The sequence below is a fragment of the Anoplopoma fimbria genome, chromosome 14 (assembly GCF_027596085.1).
Source record: "Anoplopoma fimbria isolate UVic2021 breed Golden Eagle Sablefish chromosome 14, Afim_UVic_2022, whole genome shotgun sequence".
NCBI lineage: Eukaryota > Metazoa > Chordata > Actinopteri > Perciformes > Anoplopomatidae > Anoplopoma > Anoplopoma fimbria.
Window position 1 is genome coordinate 8,276,053 of NC_072462.1, and position 23,067 is coordinate 8,299,119.

At 41.1% G+C, this 23,067-nt stretch overlaps 1 protein-coding gene across 1 annotated transcript in view; it reads right to left on the minus strand.

Moving 5' to 3' along the window:
* Nucleotides 1–21,694, minus strand: part of LOC129101982 (transcription factor 4-like) — a 221,563-nt gene extending 199,869 nt beyond the window's left edge. The window contains exons 1-3 of the mRNA XM_054611869.1: nucleotides 21,594–21,694; nucleotides 21,204–21,242; nucleotides 16,887–16,959 (exon numbers count right to left, since the gene is read on the minus strand). Coding sequence (XP_054467844.1) covers nucleotides 16,887–16,959; nucleotides 21,204–21,242; nucleotides 21,594–21,665 — 184 coding nt within the window. The 5' untranslated portion in view covers nucleotides 21,666–21,694. The remainder of the gene's footprint in view (nucleotides 1–16,886; nucleotides 16,960–21,203; nucleotides 21,243–21,593) is intronic.
* Between the last annotated feature and the right edge of the window lie 1,373 nt (nucleotides 21,695–23,067).

The window sequence follows — 23,067 nt, forward strand, 5'->3', positions numbered from 1 at the left end:
TGAACAACTCGGAGGAGAAAGGGCAGAAGAAAAGATGGAGGAAAATGAGGAAGTGTACGATGAGGATGGGGGGTATTTTTTTTTATAAATTGTCATAAATAGAATAGTAATTCTTTAGTTATGACCAGATTCTTGAGGTCACTGTGACCTTTGACCACCAGACTTTAAATAGTTTTATGCTTGATTCCAAGTAGGAATCCTGAGCTATCGCCTTCAAGAGAATAGGAGTGTATGTAAAGAGACGATTGGACGGACAGACGACCCAAAAACATATTGACAGCCTTCACACCAGCCGAAAGAACCAAATTGAATGGGCAAACAAACCAGAGTTAATTTGAACCAAACTGGTTAGAGGTAAACCCAGGCATCAGTGTTCCCATCATTCTTTGGGTGATGTCATGTTATCAGTCAGTTAGCTATTAATAAAGCCTGAGTAGACAATTGGCATACTTTCTGGGGAAAACCTGGTCTGATTAGGAGAGACGGCATTCATCCTACTTTGGATGGAGCGGATCTCATCTCTAGAAATCTGACCCAGTTCATTAGTGGACCTAATCCATGACCCAGAGTTCAGACCAGGAAGCAGAAGCAGAGTCGCAGTCTTTCACACTTCTCTGCGCTTCCTTTGGAGCAGTTACCCACCCAGTTACCCACCCAAAACCCTATAGAGACTGTGTCTGCCCCACGGCCACTTCAATTATTTAAAGTCAACAGAAGAGGAGTTATACAAAATAACTTAATAAAAGTTAAGGCAACCAATGCAACAGTGCATCAAAACAGGACAGTTAAATGTGGACTCTTAAATATTAGATCTCTGTCATCTAAGGGTGTACTTGTAAATGATTTAATATCAGATAATCATATTGATTTATTTTGTCTTACTGAAACCTGGCTGTGTCATGAAGAGTACGTTAGCCTTAATGAATCAACTCCTCCAAGTTATATTAATACTCATATTCCTCGAGGCACAGGCCGAGGAGGTGGAGTAGCAGCTATCTTTGACTCAAGCCTATTAATAAACCCTAAATTACAACTCATTTGAAAGCCTTGTTCTTAGTCTTTCAAATCCGAGCGGGAAAGCATTAAAGTCAATTTTATTTGTTATAGTGTATCGTGCACCAGGTGCGTATTCTGAATTCCTATCTGAATTCTCAGAGTTTTTATCTAGTTTAGTCCTTAAGACAGATAAAGTTATTATTGTAGGGGATTTTAATATTCATGTGGATGTGTATAATGATAGCCTTAGTACTGCGTTTAGTTCATTATTAGATTCTATTGGCTTCTGTCAGTGTGTACATAAACCGACTCACTCTTTTAACCATACCCTCGACCTTGTTCTGGTATATGGTATTGAAATAGAAAATGTAATTGTCTCTCAACAGAACTCTCTTTTATCGGACCATTATCTAATAACCTTTGAATTTTTTCTACCAGAGTGTACGCCATTAGGCAAAAGTTTCTACACTAGATGTCTATCTGATAATGCTGTAGCTAAATTTAAAGAAGCGATTTCTTCAGGGTTTTATTCAGTACCATTGCTCAATATAACACAGGACTCCTACGCTAGCTTTAGTCCGTCTCAGATTGACCATCTTGTTGATAGTGCTGCATGCTCACTGCGAATGACACTAGACTCTATAGCTCCTCTAAAAAAGAAGCTAATAAAAGAAAGGAGGTTTGCTCCATGGTATAATCCTCAAACCCGCGATTTAAAGCAAATATCGCGAAAACTTGAAAGGATATGGCGTTCCACCAATGTGGATGAAGCGCGGTTAGTCTGGCGAGACAGTCTTAAAATATATAAGAAGGCACTCCGTAATGCTAGAGCAGCCTATTATTCAGCATTAATAGAGAAAAATAAGAACAACCCTAGGGTTCTCTTCAGCACTGTAGCCAGGCTGACAGAGAGTCACAGCTCTGTTGAGCCGTGTATTCCTATAAACCTCAGTAGTAGTGACTTCATGAACTTCTTTAATGATAAGATTCTAACTATTAGAGAAAAAAATTATAATCTACTGCCCTCAACCAGTACCGATCGATCCATAGCTGTAGAACCTGAAATATATTTAGATGGCTTTTCTCCCATCGACCTTAAACAATTGACTTTAACTATTTCTAAGTCTAAACCTTCCACCTGTCTCTTAGACCCGATTCCGACTAGGCTGCTTAAGGAAGTTTTACCTTTAATTAGCAATTCTTTATCAGAAATTATCAATCTGTCTTTACTAACGGGCCATGTACCACAGGCCTTCAAACTAGCTGTAATTAAACCTCTTCTTAAGAAACCTACTCTTGATCCAGAGGTGTTGGCTAACTATAGACCTATATCTAACCTTCCGTTCCTCTCCTTGAGAAAGCAGTAGCAAATCAGCTCTGTGACTTTATGCATAACAATAGTTTATTTGAGGATTTTCAGTCAGGATTTAGAGTGAATCATAGCACAGAGACGGCACTGGTGAAAATTACCAATGACCTTCTAATAGCTTCAGACAAAGGACTTGTCTCTGTACTTGTATTGCTAGACCTTAGTGCTGCATTTCATACCATTGATCACCAAATCCTATTACAGAGATTGGAGCATCTTATAGGCATTAAAGGAACCGCACTGGTTTAAGTCGTATTTATCAGACCGATCTCAGTTTGTGTAAACAATGAAAGCTCAATGAAAACCAGGGTTAGTCACGGAGTTCCACAGGGGTCTGTTCTTGGACCTATTTTATTTACCTTATATATGCTTCCCTTGGGGAATATTATCAGAAAACACTCAGTAAACTTTCATTGTTATGCAGATGATACCCAGTTATATCTATCAATTAAGCCAGACGAAAATGAACCAGTTCTCTAAACTTCAAGCATGTCTTACGGACATAAAAACCTGGATGACCTGTAACTTCTTAATGTTAAACTCTGAAAAAACAGAAGTTATCCTACTAGGCCCAGATCACCTTTGAAATCAATTATCTAACGATATAGTTTCTCTAGATGGCATTGCTCTAGCATCCAGCACTACCGTTAAGAACCTTGGAGTTATCTTTGATCAGGATCTGTCTTTTAACTCTTATATAAAACAGATCTCAAGGACAGCCTTTTTTCATTTACGTAACATTGCGAAAATCAGGCAAATCCTGTCTCAAAGCGATGCAGAAAAACTAGTTCATGCATTTGTTACCTCTAGACTAGATTACTGTAACTCCTTATTATCAGGCTGCTCTAATAGGTCTCTTAGATCTTTACAGTTGATCCAGAATGCTGCAGCACGTGTTCTAACAAAAACTAAGAAAAGAGATCATATTACTCCAGTATTAGCTTCTCTGCACTGGCTCCCTGTTAAATCAAGAATAGAATTTAAAATTCTTTTACTTACCTACAAAGCTCTAACTGGCCAGGCACCGTCTTATCTTAAGGAACTTATAGTTCCATATTACCCAACTAGAAAGCTGCGCTCAATCAATGCAGGGTTACTTGTGGTTCCTAGAGTATATAAAAGTAGGATGGGAGCCAGAGCCTTCAGTTATCAGGCTCCTCTTCTGTGGAACCAGGTTCCAGTTTCAGTCCGGGGGGCAGACACACTCACCACTTTTAAGAGCAGGCTTAAGACCTTCCTTTCTGATAGCGCTTATAGTTAGGGCTGGTTCAGGTTCGCCTTGGTCCAGCCCCTAGATATGCTGCTATATGCCTAGACAGCCGGGGGACTACCTATGATACACTGAGCTCCTCTCTCCTCTTCTCTCACTCATTCTTTATGTATTAATCTCCTATTCATGCACATTACTGATTTTGCTTCTTCCCCGGAGTTCTTGTGCTTTCTCGCCTCGCAGGTTCCCAGGAATCGGGGTTATATTTGGACTGTCATCGTGCCACCTACTGAGGCCCTGCTGACACCCACTACTACTACCACTATCATTATTAGTCACATTACTATTATTATTGCCTGTACTATTATGCTTATTGACTTGCTTGTACCCTGCAGTCTTTGTGCTTTCTCGCTTCGCAGGCTTCTATAAATCGTGGCTGTACCTGGACCGTGGTCGTGCATCCTGCTACGGCCCTGCTGACACCGACTGCTACCACCATTATTATTACTAGTCACATTACTATTACTATTACCTGTACCATTAAGCATTTTAGCTTTACTTCCACCCTGAAGCCCTTTTGCTTTCTCGCTCTGCAGGTTTCCATGAATCGTTGTGGTACCTGGACCGTAGTCGTGCCTCCTGCTGTGAGCCGACTGACACCCACTGCTACTTCGATTATTATTATTAATCACATTACTATCCCTATTTTCATAATTATAATTCTACTGCAATAATTGCTGCTGTTATTATAAGTAGTCTTATTATATGAATCATTTATGTCATATACATTGAATGTGTTGTATGCTGTTCATTATGTACACATGACATCTATTGCATTCTGTCCATCCTGGGAGAAGGATCCCTCCTCTGTCGTTCTCCCATAGGTTTCTTCCTTTTTTTCTCCCTGTTAAAGGGGTTTTTAGGGGAGTTTTTCCTGTGCCGATGTGAGGGAAGGACAGAGGATGTAGCATGTGCACAGATTGTAAAGCCCTCTGAGGCAAATTTGTAATTTGTGATTCTGGGCTATACAAAATAAACTGAATTGAATTGAATTGAGTTGCCTCATGTTTTACCTTGTATCTAATGGAATGATAAAAGAGTGGTTATGGATAATTTAAAAAAGCCAATGCACACATTTCTTAAAATGTTGACCTGTTGCTTTAAGACCAAGGCTGTTTCATTATATTCTGGGTGAAAAGCATCCATCTCTCTACTACTCCGGAGGCTTTGCACTGACAAACACCATCAGCCTAGAGTATGTACAGTACCCGTTTGTGATTTGTGTTGATGTTAAAACCGAGGAAGTGGTATAGGAAGCTTTGAATAAGAGCACGAAGAAACAGTAAATGTTGAAGGTCCAGAGGAAACACAAAGTAGGAACCAATCAGTAGACTACCATAACATAACTACAGGATTTGCTGCACTGAAAGCACCCAAAGAGCCTCTATAGTCTATAGGAGTCTAACTTTGTTTGCAGCAACAAGTATGGTGGGACCAGCTGTTACACTTTACGCAGGACTGCACAGCATTTTGTCCCTTGTCCCACATATCGAGACGATGTCCCGCTTTCTTTTTTGGCTCTAGTTTCAAAATAGTCAAACCACTGCTGGAAGAATCTGGCTTTTATAGCCTCTACTGTAAAAAAAAAAGCAGCGGCGGCTGTCAATCAAACTGCTCACACATGACCTGTCAGCGTCTTAGCTACGCTTCGCCCAACGGGGAAAATTGGGAGTCACCAGAAAGTCACGAGCTACGCAGATGTAGGGGGAATCATGGAAACCACCACAAAGAGAGGAAATACAGTTATGTTTTTTGTGAAGTAATTTTTTGATTTCAAACATTGGGGTATACGACACAAAGCAACACAAAAACCTGCAACCACCATAGTTTTGTGCTACCGAACCAATCAGAGGGCAAAGCACAGAAATGTTACGAGCTAAGGGGCGGAGTAGAAATGTTTATTATTTTAAAGTTAGATGGACATTATATCAAAATGTAGACTCCCTCTAATAATTAATAACATGCCCAACATTTGTCCGACATTTAGATTGTTGGGATGTGGTCACCCTAGTGACATGGAACATCACAAGGACAATATGTGAGTCAACAACAATCTGCTGCTGTAGCTGAAGCTGGGAGGAGGAGGCGGAGGAAGAGGAAGAGGAGGCAGATTAATGGGTGGAAGGGTAAGAAAGAGAACAACCAGAAGAGAACAAAGAGGAGGAGGAAGGAAAAGCGTGAAAAGGGAAGGGGAATATAACGGGGGAAAGGGAGGAGAGACTGAATGAAAATTAGTCCAAACATGAGGAGTGATGAGAGGAAGAGAAGGAGCAGCGGAAAAAACAAGATATAGGGGGAAAAAGTGAAGGACAGAATTAAGATGGAGTGATGATGAGGAAGCTCAGAAAGAAAGGATGACTATGCTGGAGATGGAGGATCAAGAGGACGGTAATTATGAACAAGGTTGAGCAGGAAAACAAAGAGTTTGATAAGAATACAGTCAAGAGGAAGAGCAGGGAGGAGGAGGAGGGAATGTAGGAGCTGAAAGTGAGTGAGAAGAAGGAGAAAGAGGAAGATGACGAGAAGCCAGAAGAATGGGATGGGAGATGAAGGGCTGAAGGGTCAAGACGAAAGTGACGTGGACGAGAAGGCTGATTAGAAAGAAGAGAAGGTTTGTGACGAACAAAGAGGAGATGGAGGAGCAATGGAGGAAAAAGAGTTAGGAGGAAGAGGAGGATGAGGAAGAAGAAGTGAAAAAGCAGGAGAAAGATGAAAATGAAGATAAATGACAAAAGAGTAAGACAAGGTTTGCCTGATGTGGAAGAGGAAGACACAGTAGGAGGGGAAGGATGCTCTAAGGAAGAGGTTAGGATGAAGATGAAGGAGGTAAGGGAGGAACAACTGGATGAAAACAGCAATGAGGAAGAGGAGGGTGAGGGAGAAGGGAAGATAAATAAGGGAGTTTAAAGAGAGGCCAGAGGATCATGACTATGGAGAAGAAGAAAAAGAAGATGAAGAAGAGGCTGTAAGGAAGAGAAACAGAGTTAGAATAAAGGAGGAGGATTGTTTGGTTAAAAACAGTGAGGAGGAGGAGAAAGAGGAGGAGTAGGATGAAGGGGAAGAGATGAAGAAGGATGGGAAGGAAGTTAAAAGGATAAAAGAATGAGAAGTTGGAGGAAGTGAAGGAGGCTGATGAGGAAGAGCAGCAGGGTCAGGAGGAAGAGAACAGAAGGAGGGCGAGCAGTGAGCGGGCAAAAAAAAGACAGCAATGAGGAAGAGGAGGGCGAGAGGACGAAGGCGTGGGTGGAACAGCGAGCTCCGACTGCTTCACGTTTGATTTCACAGACCTTCGTCTTCTCAATTAACAGCCACCGTTTTCACATAGCACACCTCTTCTGCCTTCACTTTAGCCACACGTTTACCCCTCACACCAAACACACACACACACTCCCCAAACAATTTAGCTTGTCACACACTTGCACTTACAAGCATAAACACACACACACACACACACACACACACACTCTGCCGCCTCCCAGAATAAGTTGGCTGCCTCTAATTGGAGTGGTGTTTGTTGCGGAGAGGTGTTGAGCGCCGCTGTAATTGCCAGGCAGGCTGGTTGACGTTCCCCCGTCTCTTTATTTTTTAAGGGCCGGGTAATTAGGCGCGCTGGTTGTGCGATTGTGCCGCCGCCGCCACTGCCGCCGGTACGAGCGAACAGGTGTGGGAGTGAGCCGATGGAACACGAGACACAACGCCGACGTCACAGACCGACCGCGGAGAGGAGAGAAGGGCTGTTTACCGGTGAAGGTGGGGGGCAGGGAGAGACACACACGACTGACAACACCTTCACCACATGGGGGGTCCAGGTACTCAGTCAGCTGATTGGAGAAGAAGAAACGAGCAGGTTGAGTGACTGAGCTGCAAAGAGAAACAGACACTGACACGCTGAATATAACTAATAACTCAACAAGGCTTAAAGAGAGGTGAGCTTTGAGCTAAAGGCTAACATTAGCTAGCTAACATGCTCAGAAAGACGATGCTAGCTTGCTGACATTTACCAAGAATAACGTATAACACGTTTACCACCTAGGTCGAGATTGCTGGCATGCTTACATTTTGTCTTTGCCATGTTTGTTTTTTGGGGGGCCAATGAACAGAAATGACCATATTTGGAATGTGGATGACTGATGTAGAAACGCAGTATAGGTCTCTGCCACAATCACAGTACGCCCTAAAGCATACATGAACCATAATTTATTAAATGAACATCATGCTGTATTGAAAAAGACTAGAAACTAGAGATTGCAGGGGCCTGTCAATCACCAAGTAGCAACGTCCTAAAGCCTACTCCGCTTTATAGTCTATTTGACTCTAAATGGACCATCATCTATTAAATGAACATCATGCTAAATTGAAGAAGACTTATAACTAGAGATTGAGACCATAAACTCATGTTTATAATGTTTACTGAGGGAATAAATCAAGATAGAAGTAGAGTCATTTTCTCATAGACTTCTATATAATCAGACTTCTCTTTGTAACCGGAGGAGTCGCCCCCTGCTGGCCAGTAGAGAGAATGCATGTTTTAAGACACTTCCGCATTGGCTAACTCTGCCATAGTTTTGTGGGTCATAAATGAAAGGTTTGTCCTGACGATGGCGCCGGATAAAAAGTCAGAAGATCATCACGGTGATTACAATTGATCCTGTTAGTTATGTCCTTACATTTAACCCAGACACCCAAACGTCACCTTCATGGTGGTGCTAGGGGAAAACACTGAGGATCATCGAGCATAATATGGATTCATCCTCTGTCGACATTTGGACAACTTATAGCAAAGTGCTTCAAGGCATCAAAACAAGCACACATTGACTGCTGGCACGATCGTCCAAAGCATCGGAGAAACAAAACATACAAAAATATGATTTATATTTCATCTTTCTACTGACTTGACATCCAGTTATTACAGATAAAACTTCTACAGCCAACTAAGTATTGGCTCGTTGAGTTTCAGGTCAAAAGATATCTAGGTGTCCAAGTTAAACCTGGGCTAAGTTTTAGTTAGTGCTGCATCACACTCACTTACACGAATTTTGACTTCTCAACCAAATTTGGCCCAGCTTTAGGATGTCCAAGACTGCAGGTCTATTATCCTGAGAATGACCAAATATGAGCTGACTGGGCAGAAGAAGAAAAAACAAGCTACACTTACCACATTTAGGTTAAAAATACCAAAGATAAATCTAGCTTGATTTGATCACATCCACTGAAACAACCTAACCTTGAAGAAGCAGAAGAACAACTCTGGTTAAACTCCAAACTAATGGATGACAAGTTATATTGTGTGAGGGGGGAACCTAGATGTCTGACCTTTTTTAAACCAAATTTGGCGCACTTTTAACCTGCAACTCACTTAGCCCAGTTTTGCTGTCAGACATGACTTAATCCAGCTAAATATAAACAAATCTAAAGGAACAGTAAACTACAGACATCCAACCTAATAAAACTGAAGCAAATTCAAACAGACCCACACTAGATCAGTCTAAACCAACTGAATCTGAACTCAAACTAAGGTCTAGATCACAAACTGGGCAAATCAGGGAGAGATTCCAGGTTCTAAGGGGCTTTGTCAACTAGTTTGTGGCAATTTGGTTAATTTGGTCAAAGTATATGAAGGAAATATAACCTGTGTACCCATCTACCACTGTATCAAAACTCACATTGGGAATCTATTTTCGGGTTTTCCCGTTAGATGTCGTCAGGGCGACCCTTTCCATCTCTTCCATGCCACTCCCCCTAAGCACATATACAAACTTACCTGTTTTCCTTTTGACTTTCTGCTCCATCTTTAGCATCCCTCTCCAAACACACCCGGCATCTCTCCATCGCACATGTCCAAGGCCTCTCTCACTTTGTCTCCAAACCGTCCTGACCTGGGCTGTCCCTATAATATTCTAATTTCCAATCCCGTCCATCATGTTGCTCCAGAAGAAATCCTTAGAATCTTCGACTTCAGCTTTTGTCAGAGCCCTGGTCTCACTACCATTCTGTGAACCTTCCCTTTCAGTCTTGCTGGTACCCTTCTCTCGCAAATCAATATTCCTAAATAAACTTAATTTTAACCAAATTCCCACCAACAAAGGGGTCAATGGGGGCCCGAACCTTTTTATGCACCAAAACAGGAAAATACAGTCCTGCCCAAAGTAAATCTTTAAACGGCCTAAACAACTCAACTCAATTAAACTTCAAGTCAAAGAAAGCAAAACAGAAGAACACGTTAACTCAACAGCTCAGCACATCTCAGCGCTGTCTTCGGGGAAAACATATGGAGCTCCGACTCGGTAGCGAGCCGGTCCGTCGAAGCAAGCGGCACGTCAATCTCCTGAGCTTTGGAAAAAAAATGTAAGAAAGCACAAACCCACGCCGAGTTCTCACAGACGCTAACCTTGAAATCACTGCCATTATTAGCGGAGTCATTATTAGCATTAGAAAAGCAAATGGGGCCAATAATATTTGCCATTATGGCTAAAAACGCTTATTAATCCCTAATCCGCACCACAATTAAGAGCATGGTTGGGTGTTTTTTTTGTGCGCCGTTCTGCAACTCCTTGCCGGAGAACAGAGGCAATTTAACAGCCTCGGAGGCAGAGAGAGGGTGGGCGGGGGAGGAAGGGGGGTATTAAGTGACTGGCTCCTGCTCTCCATCTCTATTTTGAAAGCGATCATCCGGGGTGTTTTTTTTTTTTTTTTTTTTTTGAGTGACAGGCGTAACAGAGGCAGATTTGACTGGATAGAGACAAGAGGGTGGCGGCGGTGGGGGGCTCGCCGAGTTGGAGCGCGTTATCTGTCTCGGTACAAGTGCATCAAATCAAATGGGGGGGGGATTATTAAAGCAAACCCCTTTTTTCTCCTCCGCTGTGAACTGTGACTTAATAAGCTATGCCAATTAGGGGAACAAAAATCAGGCATGCCATCGGGGCTGTATCTATCCTTTGCCCAAATTTCTCTGCTAATGCGTGAAGCTCGCTGGCAGAGGCTCCAGCGCCGCTGTGTTCTTCTGTGTGTGTGTGTGTGTGTGTGTGTGTGTGTGTGTGTGTGTGTGTGTGTGTGTGTGTGTGTGTGTGTGTGTGTGTGTGTGTGTGTGTGTGTGTGTGTGTGTGTGTGTGTGTGTGTGTGTGTGTGTGTGTGTGTGTGGTGTTTCAGCTTCGATGGGGAAACGGAAGAAAAAAGGAGGAGATGGACGGTGGCACCAAATAAAACGGGATAAAGCCTATTGGTTTTTGCGATCGTCTCCCTGAGAGTCTTTTTTTTTTTTTTTTTTTTTTTTTAAAGCCTGGTGATATTCTATATTTATCTTATTGTCAACAAATCCCTTGCAGAAACCAACAAGCATTTTGTGTGTATATTCATAGCCTGATATATTTTATCCCTCTGTGCTGAAGAACTATAATGTTGTCCAAGAACTATTTCCTTCATCACCATAAACACCTGTCCTCCCTAAACGTACTTCTGTACGAACGCTTGCTTTTTTATTTTTTGGAGTGCTTAAGTGCGTTGACTCTGACAAGTTCGGCAAAATGCGGCGCATTCAAAGTACCCGTACGGTAACAGTGAAAAAGCGTGGAATAGTGTGGGACGCCCAATGCTTCTCATCCTCAATGTTCACCATCGTTGCTAGGTAGCAGAAGGGGAGGGACCCCCCGACCTGTCTCAAACTTGGGATAATGGTGGGCGAGGAAGTGAACTGTTCAAATTTAAGTTATACTTTTGTTAGTTATTAAATTATAAGTTATTATTAGTTTTTCACCAAGTACCAATGAACTGTAGTGGGATAGAAGACATTATTGGCTTCAATTATCAGTCTTAATTAAATAAGTGCCAATACAGCGTGATGTCGGTGGCTGACTATCACTGGCTGATCCATTGTTCTTTTATTTCTTTAATTCCCATCTTCCCTTACCTCGTTCCATCCTTGTTATATTTTCTTCCTTTATTTAATCCTTCAATTCTTCCTTCTTTTCTTTCCTATCTTCTTTTTTTAAATTCCTTTCCTTCGTCTGACTTTACTTTCTTTCCTTTCTTGTATATTTTCCCCTTTCCTTTCTTCAATCCTTAATTTCTTCCTTCTTTCCTTTCCTATTCCTACTTTATTATATTTCTTCCCCTGACTTTTGCTTTCCTCCCTTCCTCGTATCTTTTCCCCTTCCTTTCTTTCCCTTTCTTCCCTCCTTACTTTCCAAGTTTACTTTACCTCTTTTCTTTCTTCCTTGTTTCCTTACTTCCTTCTTCAGTTCACTCTTAACCTTCGTTCAGCTTTCCATTCGTCCTACTTACTTTCCTTCCTCTCTTCCTTCCTCCCTTTCTTTGTTTCTTTCTGCTGACACTTGAGGAAACGTTTCCTCCATCTCTCGTTGCCAACTTTATGTTCCATGGCAACGGGGAGGATGGTTTGCCCTGCCACCCCCAAAGCACCCCCCCCCCCCCACCCCACCCCCTTTATTCCCAACAAGACACACACACATGCACAAATCTGTCAGTCACACATTTTCAAGCTCAACACTCATTCTTTCTATGAACACACACATCAACGCACCTCATACCCCTTCCAACACCATTGACAGGGAGACAAATAGCGGATCTGAGAGGTTATGTGTTTAAAAAAGGAAAAAAAAGAGGAAAAGCACCACAAGCAGCCAAGACCTGAAATAGACGGGTGGCACGGTGGCAGCGGGTTTTGACAGGCAGAGTGAAGCCGCTCGCTGAACGGCTCCATCCAGGAGGAGATTATAAAACACACACACACACACAGTTTGAAGTGTGCATTATCTTTCCCAGGGATGATCCTAAAATAAAACAGCAACAATGGCCAAATCTCCCAATAATTAAAACGCCTAATCCACTTCCTGGTTGGCGATGACCGTGGGCTGAGCGTGTCAGCCGAGGACTCTTGGGGAGATTGTGCGTTGTTTATGTTTAGACGCTTTTGTGTTTTTTTTAAACAGCGAATTCGTCCCCCCCCAAAAAAAAAAAAAATATGAGGACTTACACGGAACGAGGAGAGCTCTTCAAAACCCCAAAAAAGGTATTCACAGCATTGTGTGAAGGATGTCATTTTCCAAATTCTAATTCTGCATGAAGACATGTTTGGGAGAGGAGAAACGTCAGCACTCGCCCTCAAAAGCATCAGATAAACCAAAATCCTAAGAACCGTTCCTCTGCCTCTCCGCCTGACTGACGTGTTATCTTTACACGCTGCTGTGTCTCCTGCTCTCATCCAACCGCCTGTCTCCTTTATGTTCTAATTTTGACGATGATGTTGTCTTCTTTAACCCTGTTTGGCAACCTCCGCCTATTCTGAAGCGTTCAGGGACAAACTGTGTTCTTTGAGGTTTGATATGTCTGCGCTTAGGCAAAAGACCTGTTAATAAAGGAGATTAAAAGAGAGGCTGGAATGTAAATCACTGTATTGGGATACGACACCCAACACCACGCTGCAGGTAGTGTTGGGTGTCGTATCTCAATACTTTGGTCACATACTCACTGATTTTAATGTTAATTTCTTATTTTTAGACTATATTTTATTAGGAAAGGTTCTTGCTTTGGTTTGGACAAAACATTACTTTTGCTTATTTTATATGAATTTAGTGATGTCATGTGTTCACTGCTCAACACTAACTTTTAAAAGTTAGCAAGTGGTTGCCAAAACTGACACTATGGTTGCCATTTTTAGTACCCTTATATTTTAAGTTAGTAAGATAATATCAAGTTATACATCAGCAAAATATTAAAAACGTGACATGTATACGTCTGGATATAGTAGGTGCTTTGCAGCTTAATTTTCCAAAGATGCCAAGATACTTCGCCCTGCCAAGATTAAGAGTATCATTTTCATTTTTCGTCAAGGTTCATCTAGTTCTTTGTCAATTGAATCAATTTTTACATTCATTTTTTGATGTTAAAGGGTTAGTTGAGCTTCACTCCACAGTGCAACAACATTTTTTTTTGCCATAGTCTCCAAAACAGAAGCCAGTGTTGTCATGTTCAGATGTCTGGTCCCAGTTCTGACAGTGAAATCTAAATCTAAAATCTAAATACCACTACTGTAACAAATATTTTTTAAAGTATTTATTCGGGGTGTACGTTTTGCTGTTAAAAAAAAGGGTTACCCCAGATGGCAACCAAAGGATTGGTTCACTGAGGATTAGGAAGCATCTTAATCAGATTCTCAAACTTGCCCAATTTTGGAGAAAGCATTAAAAACTTTTTACCATATAATAAAAAAAAATTCCCAGTGTACCTACTCACGTTTTTTTTACCAATTAAAAAATGCACATGCATACATTTAACATGAACTATGGAACTGTTCCTTGATCACAATCATACGACTGAAGAGAGGAGGGGCCCATTCATCGATATCAAGGGGGGGGGGGGTAAATTTGTGTAGGTAAACAATGTTTACCTACACAATTTAAAAAAAATAGCCAAACTAGTAAGAAAACCGGTCAGACTACTACTACTACTTTAGCATTCAGCAGGTCAAAGTCCTGTCCCCCTGTTTGCTCTTTATGCATCTGCAGGAATAAACCTCCTCATCGTGTTTACATCAAAATGCTGTAAACACAGCCGACCTGCTCCTATGACTTCATGACAAACTGAATGAAATAGAAGCTCTGATTTGAAACGTGAAGATGAAAGTAAATAGTCTGTAGTAGTGTTGATTCAAAATAAATGATGAGAGAAAATACTCGACAGGAGTTAATATCATGTTTTTCCGGCATCTCTGAATGTATTTTTTTTAAGTTCCCCAAACCAAAAGTCGTTAACCTGAACTAAACACACAGTGTGTGGACCCCGGCTCAGTGTCGGCAGGTCCCAGCCTCTGGCATCGCCCCAGCCTTTGGAAACCGCTGCTCTCATGGTTGTGTAGGTCTATAGAGTTCTAATTAGCTGCATTCACAAACAGCGGCGGGCTCATCAAAATGCCGAGGCCTGCAGAAAGCCACAGCAGGGGTGAGCTGTGGGTGTGTGTTTATGTGTGTGTATGTTGCATCTTGTACATGTGAGTGTTTAAAAGTGTGTGCGCGAGAAACAGAGTGTGATTTGTGTTCAGGGATGAGTGCATGAGTCTGTGACACCAGTGTGTGTTCCTCTATCAAAAGAAATATAAAAAGTCAACAATCCCAAAATGAAGCAGCAAACAGAGGCCAAACAACTGCCACCGATTCGACAAAAACTGGGCCTTTTTTCTTCCTAACAAATTGTAACATTTGTCGTCCTTCATCGCATTTGTATGCGCGGCACGGGAGCAAACAACAGCAGAGCACGAGCAACAACAACCGCACCATGAAGCAGTAAACAAAGAAGACGTCACGGCATCTCTCTGTTTTGCAGCCAACATACAAAATGGCTTCCGAACGCCGTTTAGAGGCAAATAACATGAGCGGGAGCATCAGAAACGACCCGGCTGTTTTCTGTGAAAAGGTTCCAGAAATGATTTCTTTTAAAAGGAAGCATCATCCAGAGGTGGAGCTTGTCTCATACAGACTTAGGATGTTATGGAACACAACACATGTATTACAATAGAATGCTGGAAAATACATGAGGTAACATATAGAACTGTACATCCAACCATAGAGAAAGCAGCAGCAGGAGAGAAGTGAACAATCTGTCTTTTGTACTGAAACGACTACAAAACATTCAAGATCATATCATGAGTGTAAAAGTCATATCTACCAAGTCATGACAACCACACTGAACCATCACACTAAGATCAATGATTTGAAGAATGTCACTCAGAAGATGGAAAATTGCACTTCAAGCTCCCTTAACATATATCCACATAAACACATGAACGTACCTCACCAACATGTTCACAACTCACTGAGCTACCTACTGACTCACTCACGAAGATGACGTTCATACTGAAAACCACCCTGGGTTAAAACAATGCAAGAAGCTGCTTAAGATACCGGGGAGAAATGAAATTCAATCTGGGAAGTCCAGTTTGAGTAAGACAGCCACGAGTTAGAAGGTTTCAAGGAACACTTCACCCCCACTATTACCATCCTGTTTATTGATTAATCACCCCTTGGCACTTTGAATTCTTGAAGAAATCTTTTCTCACATGCCTCTTGAATAGAGAAAACAAGCGAAATCTTTCATCATTTGAAGTCAATGGAGATTAACAACAAAAAACACTTTTGCCCCTACCGCCTCAGCGCCAGTCCACCACCTTGCCGATCGATGACACATTGGGATCTACCACAAGTTGAGTCAGATATTGGGGGACATGAGTATTTACTGACTGACTTTTTTACTGGGCCTGTTTGACACCAATAACATCACTTTGTCGTAAAGACAGTGAGCTGACTCCACAACACACACACACACACACACACACACACACACACACACACACACACACACACACACACACACACACACACACACACACACAAACACACACACACGGGCAGGAAAGAATAAGGGCAGCAAATCAGAAAAACAGGAAGTTCCATTCAGGAATGAACTCAAGCAGCTGAAAAATTAACTTGTTTCGCCAAAATACAGACACTTGAAAAATCCCATCATCACCTCATGGCTGTGTTTTCCATCCCAGATTTCATAAGTCACGTAATATATGATAGAGAGGGAACAAATACATATAAACTTAAACAGCACAGAGCACGCAGGAATGTAACGGATGATTTGAACTCAATAAACCTCTTTGTTCAAGTTGTTGGTATTAATCCACCCTTTAATATAGTCCCTCTCAAATGCACTATTTACTCCCGTTTAAGTAGTGTTTGCTAAAAACTACAGTGGCCAGCTATTTTAGAAAGAAAAATAATTAAACTAAAACCATTTTTGTTAGCTGATTTTTATTCATCTACCTCTTTGGTCTGGGTCCAACAGTACGTTTTGAGAGACTAAACCATAATCAAAGCCATGTAATCAGATCAGCCCACCTCATTGTTTGAGCAACATGAAACATTTTTAGCAAAGATTAGTGCAAAAAACGGCAACCACAGTAATCAGAGAATATATTAGCAAGTTACGGTGTATTAAAAAAAAAAAAAATCATGCACTTTTTCTCCTCAAAATCAAAAGTAATCCACGAAGCAAAAACAGCATAGAACCCCAAAACTGCATCTTCGTGAACAGAACATGTTTACCTACAAGAAAATCCAAACAGCAAGCGAAGCAGCAGTGAGCAGGTGTAAGAAGAAGGAGAGGCGGAGGCTGGGAGAAGACTGAAAGAAAAAAAGAAAAGGAGGAGGAAGGAAAAAAAGGAGAAAGCTGACGTACTTGAGCCGGAGAAATGTCCACTCCCCAGGGAGGTCGGCCCGTTCTTTCCACTGCTAACAGGAGGGGAAAACATCTACAAGACAAACAGAGCGCACATTACCTCCGAGAGCACTGACACTGTGAACAGCAAGACACATCTCTACAGAAACATCACTGCAGCTACACATGAAAAGCTTCATTCCAAAACGCCAGGACAACATTCGGCTGAAAAATGTGTTACAATCCCAATAGGAAATGTCTCTGATTTAATGGTAACTCAATGTTCTTAATTTCAATAGCAATTTTGGGGCTTTAAACATATTAGATATGTCGTTTTGGAAGGAAACTCTTTGTGGATATTTACCAAGAAAACAAAAGGTCCATCATCACTAGGGCTGGGTATCACTGGGGATCATTTCAATACTAACACTGATTGGATACTTCAGTTTTGGTACCAATGCCATAATGTTTTTATCTAATATAAAATGTATTAAATAAATATGTTATTTAGTTAACTAAAGGAGTCAAAGTTGTCAAATGTCAAATATTTCTCAGTACATGCTGGCATGCAATAGGTTTGTCTATATAAATTGCAATCTTAAATTGTTAAGATTTTGATTTAAATTAGGAAAGATCAAAGAATAAATGAACACGTTATAAATCTGACCAGGTTTTAATGCCTGCAGAGGTGGGAGAGATCACTGTTTTCCTAGTCGCAAGTCAATTCCTAGATCAAGAACAAGTCCATGGTCAGGTCTTAAGTCAAGACAGGTCAGTCAAGAGTAAAGCTCCAAGAGAAATCAAATAAGTTCTATGTCAATGCCCCATATCCAGTCATGTCCCCAAGACAGGTAATCCCACATCAAGTCCCAAGTCAACACAGGTACGTGGCGTATCAAGTCCCAAGTCAACACATGTACATAGTGCATCAAGTCCCAAGTAAAGACACGTACGTAGTGCATCAAGTCCCAAGTCAAGACAGGTACGTAGAGTATCAAGTCCCAAGTCAAAACAGGTAAGTGACAACTAACTCAAGTCAAATAAAGTTCCAAATAAAGACCAACAAGTCCAACGTCATGTCTGTATCCCATGGGAATGCAGGTCCCAGTAGACTCCTCAACAAGTCAGTTTGTTCCCTAGAAAACATTGAATCCAATTTTTATTTTATTTTTATTAAAAAGCAACAGTCACCATAAATTTACAGAAATAGTTACATTTCACATTTGTATTTTCAATTAAGTTTATCACATTTAATATCCACCTGATCAATCATACTTGGTTACAATCATTTGTAAATCTTAAGCTTAATGTTTCCACTTTGGCAATTGTTTTTATATTGACCATGACATTTATATGGTCGGTAATGACAAACACACCTTTAATTCCTGCGTATGCAGCCTCATCAGCTGCTGTCACGTTTAAAAACAAAACCAGTTTTTTTTTATACAGTTAAGTTTCAATTTGAGGCTTGATGGAGATATTGAGTCAGTCCAAGTCAAACAGGTAGAGTTTAAAGTCAGTAGTCATTTGTTCATGACTTGAGTCCGGCTCTGGTTCATGTCATAACCCCAGTCCACACCTCTTGATGTCAGCTTTCTAAGTGATTTTAATACTCAATACACATTTGTGTCTGAACTGGAAATGCATAGAGTTTTGATACCCAGCCCTAATGGTCACAGACTCTCAGCTCAGACCTGAACACAGATATGAAGAGTTCATTTTCCAAAACACTGTGGGAGCATTTTGTTGGGGAAAAAAGGGAAAGAAAATCGAATTCTACATTCAGCATAAGTAGAAAACAAACAGGATCCCTTGAATCACCTGCTCAATTAATCATAAATGCGTATTAATTGAAAAGAGTCACTTTCGCTGAATGCTGGACGGCTCATTTTGGTAATGAAACACTTCATATCTACTTCATATCTGACTTAAACATATGAGATAATCATCAGAACTAGTTACCATCTGCTCTACACATCTACAGGAAAATAAGCCCTCGATAAGACAGAGACGGAAGATTAATACTGATTCCTGTTGTTTTAATGTATGAGCTACTGTAAAGCCTCCCAAAGAAAACAGTTCATCATCTGACCCCGATAGATGACCTCTTTGGATGAACAGCAGGCCTGTTGGTCGGACTGTTTGATGGGGAACTCTCAGGGATCGTGGACGTGCTCTGAGCTTCCCACTTTCAAATGATAAGAGCTTTTTAGGATTTATTTAGTTTTGAGGATTTTCTTTTCTTCTTGTCTTTTGTACAGACCACAATATAAGTAAATTAAACCCGGACCAAAAATATAAATAGTTGATCTGTCATTGTTCTGAATTCAGCCTGTGGGGCCTGTAAGTGCGTCTGTTGGATACTGAGGTTGCTCCCTCGCGGCCGCGACGAACAAAGAGGAAACGAACGCTTTATAAAAGATGGAGGATCTAGTTCTGATTATCAGCAGGTCTATCGATGTTTCCCAGTTGAACCACTCGGAGCTGCGGGTGTCAGCTTGTGGGCGTGCAAAGACAGATGATCGCATAAATTAATGCAAACCGACCTGCGTTTATAATGAGAGGAGACACATTCTAGCTGCTGCTGCTTCTGCTGCCCTCCTTTGTTCGAGTATTTTTTCAAGAAATATCATTCAAGACGGGCTGATTGACATTTTGGAAACTTGTTTAAATTCAAACGCAGCCTAAATGTCCATAATATTACTATAATACACTCCAGGAACTCAAGAGCTACTAAATAAAGAGTTTGTGATTAATTCTTTTTTTTTTTTTTTACTTTTGTCCGTAAATATAATCCTATAATATTCCTATATTGACCTGAGAGTATCTGTCTGCCAATATAATGATAAAATGGTGTCACATACAATATAGTACATTTATACCATCATAATTGATATGTATGACTTGATATGTGGTTCTCAACTTTAAATATAATTATCTTATTTAATACTTTTTTTTATTAGGACACTATAACAGTTTAAAAATAGGAATATAATATTCTTACATATGTCTGTGGCAGTCAATTTTAAATTGTATTATCTTTCTATCTTATCTCTATTATCGTAAGCCTTGTTTTTAAATAAATGTCAGTATAAACTTGAGAGAACATGTGTGCCACCAAATGATGCGTTAACAGGGATTGTATTGTAGATTTGGTGTACTAATATATGCAGTAATACTTCTATAGGGACTTAAACAATGTATTTATGATATATGCAGGTCTAAATAGCAAATACAGCACATATTTTTAATTAAAATAATGCTGTGGAGGCGTTTTATATGTCTCTAGTCCTCACTTCTGATACAACAGTGATCCTATTGTACATGGTGTGTTATAAAAGATCACAATAAAAGTCCTACAATATTATTGTATTCATCTATAGGGGATTATTGTGTCTGTTATTGCTCTTTTGAAAGCTTTGAATTCAAATCTCCAATGAAATATTAAAATATTTCTATAACAGACCTACATGGCCAGTTACAGTGTGAACTGTACTGCACGTATATGCCTTATGATTAATGAATTGACATTACAATAGAGATTGAAAAAGGTACATTAACGAGGATGGCCTGTTTTTGCATCTTGTGCAGCAGCTCTAGTCTTGTTCTTTTAATAATATCATATCGTCTGACATTATATATATACATATATACATTCTTGCAGGAACTTAAAATATTACAGGGGAATTTTGGTGATTTTTCTCTCAGCATCACTACTCATTCCTGATGTTTTTCTGATAGCATTACATGCAGGCCGTCTCTCTGTGTTTAGACTCTGGCTTTCTTTCTCATTTCTTTTTTTTTTTATCTTCTTCCTCTTCCTCCTCCTCCACTTCAGACCAAAGTTACTCCCAGAGGAGGAGAGAGTCGCACAGAAAACATGGCCGAAGAGAGCGCGAGGAGGGGGGGCACACTATTTCCTGTCCGTCAAGTTCACAACACACAGGCTGTTCCTTTAACAAAAAAAAACAGACAAACTTTCAAACGGAGTCCTAAATAGTTTGGGCAGCGAACAGCCTGCTGGTGGAACATTTAGACCGCGGAGAGAAAGTGTGACACATTTCTCTATTTTTTCGGCTGCATGCATGTGTTTCCGTCTATCTGACTGACTGTCTGTCTGTCTGTCTGTCAGGCACGTTCATGACTCTACATCGAGCCTTTAACGTTCTGTATAGGACGCGGCGCGGAGCGCAGCGCGTGGGGCAGCCTTGAAACTCACACAGACAAAATATAAAAAATAAAATAAACATTTTCTAAATCCTAACAAGGGCAGGAAGAGCAGGTTAAACATGAAAAGTAAAAATAAATAAATAAAGGACTTAAAATGAGATATACTACCATGGATGTTGGGAACATTTTCAAATCGCTGTTTCGCATCTATAAGACAACAAAATTACCAATGCAGCATCACAATTCTCTGCACACACACACACACACACACACAGATAAATTAAATTACCAAAAAAATTAAGAAATAAACAATATGCACTGACTTTTTAGTTACTCTACGTGAAACGCACTTTCGTGCAAAAAACAGTTGAAAGTCTGAGTGGAAATAAGCAGTGTTTTAATGTGCCGTACAAAAGTCATTACGTTAGGAAATGTAAAAACAGAGGTCACTGTAAGAAGCCCTACAGGACGCGTTCATGCTCTTCTACGGCTTGTAGCTGTCATGACTCTAGTTATAATATTCATATTTACGCGGAGGAGAAGCTCCGTGTCCCTTACCGCGCTGAAATCCAGCAAGTCGCTCAGCTCCTTGTCGGTTCCCAGAGCTGCCATCCGCTGTTGATGATGCATTTTTTAAAAGCAAAATCTCACGGACCTAAAAGCAGGGGAGGGGGGGGGGCGGGGGACAAATGAAGAGACAGAAGAGGACAGGTAGGACACATAGATGGAGAGACAAGGGGGTGGGTGGGGGGGAAGAGGAGAGAAGAGAAGAGGAAGACCTCGGCTTCTTCTCCTCTTTTTTTTTTTGTTGTGCGCACCGCTTCCCGGATCTCTCTTTTCCTCCACAGCGAAATAAATCCAGTAAAAAAATACAACAACCTCGCAGCCTCGATTCTAGTTCATCCTCGGAGCAAGGCGCTCAGCCGCGGGTTCCTGGTTTGGCAGCACAAGATAAAAAAAAATTTAGAAAAAAAAAAACTGACAGGAAATAAAACAAATACAAAAGAAAAACCAAGGGTGGGCGCGCGACGGGACCGGAGTGTTTCTGCGTGCGTTTTGGAGTGGTTTCTCCAGCCGATCAAGTGCGACCTCTCCGCGTTAAGACGCAGTTTGTCCACCACGGCTGGCTGTGGCTCTCTCTCACACACACACACACACACACACACACACACACACACACACACACACACACACACACACACAAACGCGCGCGCGATATAAATAAATAACACGCTGAGTCTCCGCTGAGCCTCTCGAGGAGAAAAAAAAATCACCTCAGAAAACGCGTGCTGGTGTCAGAGGGAGAGTCCAGGCAAAGGGTGATGGGTGATCCGGCGTCTGCTCCTAAACCGGGCTGAGCAGGTTTCGTCCTCCGCTCGGCTGCTGCTGTTGCTGAAGGATCTCCCCGGGCGCGCAGGACGGAATCCCATGCGCGTGTGGCACTGCCGCGGGTGCGATAAGTGTGCTCGTGCGGCCACCTAGCTTACGTTCTCGTGTCCAACACCGCCGCGCGCCGAGCTCCTGCTGCTGCTGCTGCCGCCGCGGAAGGAGGGAGCGGGGAAATGTTTTTGGGAAAAATACACAGATTTTTCCTGAAGAATACATTAGTTGGATTGGCTGGTTTGATTTGGATTGGGTTAAATGTGCTAATAGAAAATAAAATGTTTTTATTTTTCCCTTCTGGGAACTTGAACATAGTCAAAAATAAAACTTTTCATTATTTAAACATATACTAAATCTGTTTGCGTATATTTGTTTATTTCATATTTTTATTTCACAAATTTAGGCTGTAAGTTTTTCACACAATCAATCATTTACATACATTCCCATGTCAGTGTATTCATGAAATCTTTCCCTGTGCATTTTATACTATGTGGTTTTTTTTTTTCCCTTTATTGGTAAGACTAACAAGTGCATGAAACAAGTGCAGTCTTTGACCTGCATGGTAACCCCCCACTTCCCCCTCCCCACGGGTCACCATTTAAACCACAACAGCGCCAAAAACCCACCTCCCTGGAAATACTTTGCAGTA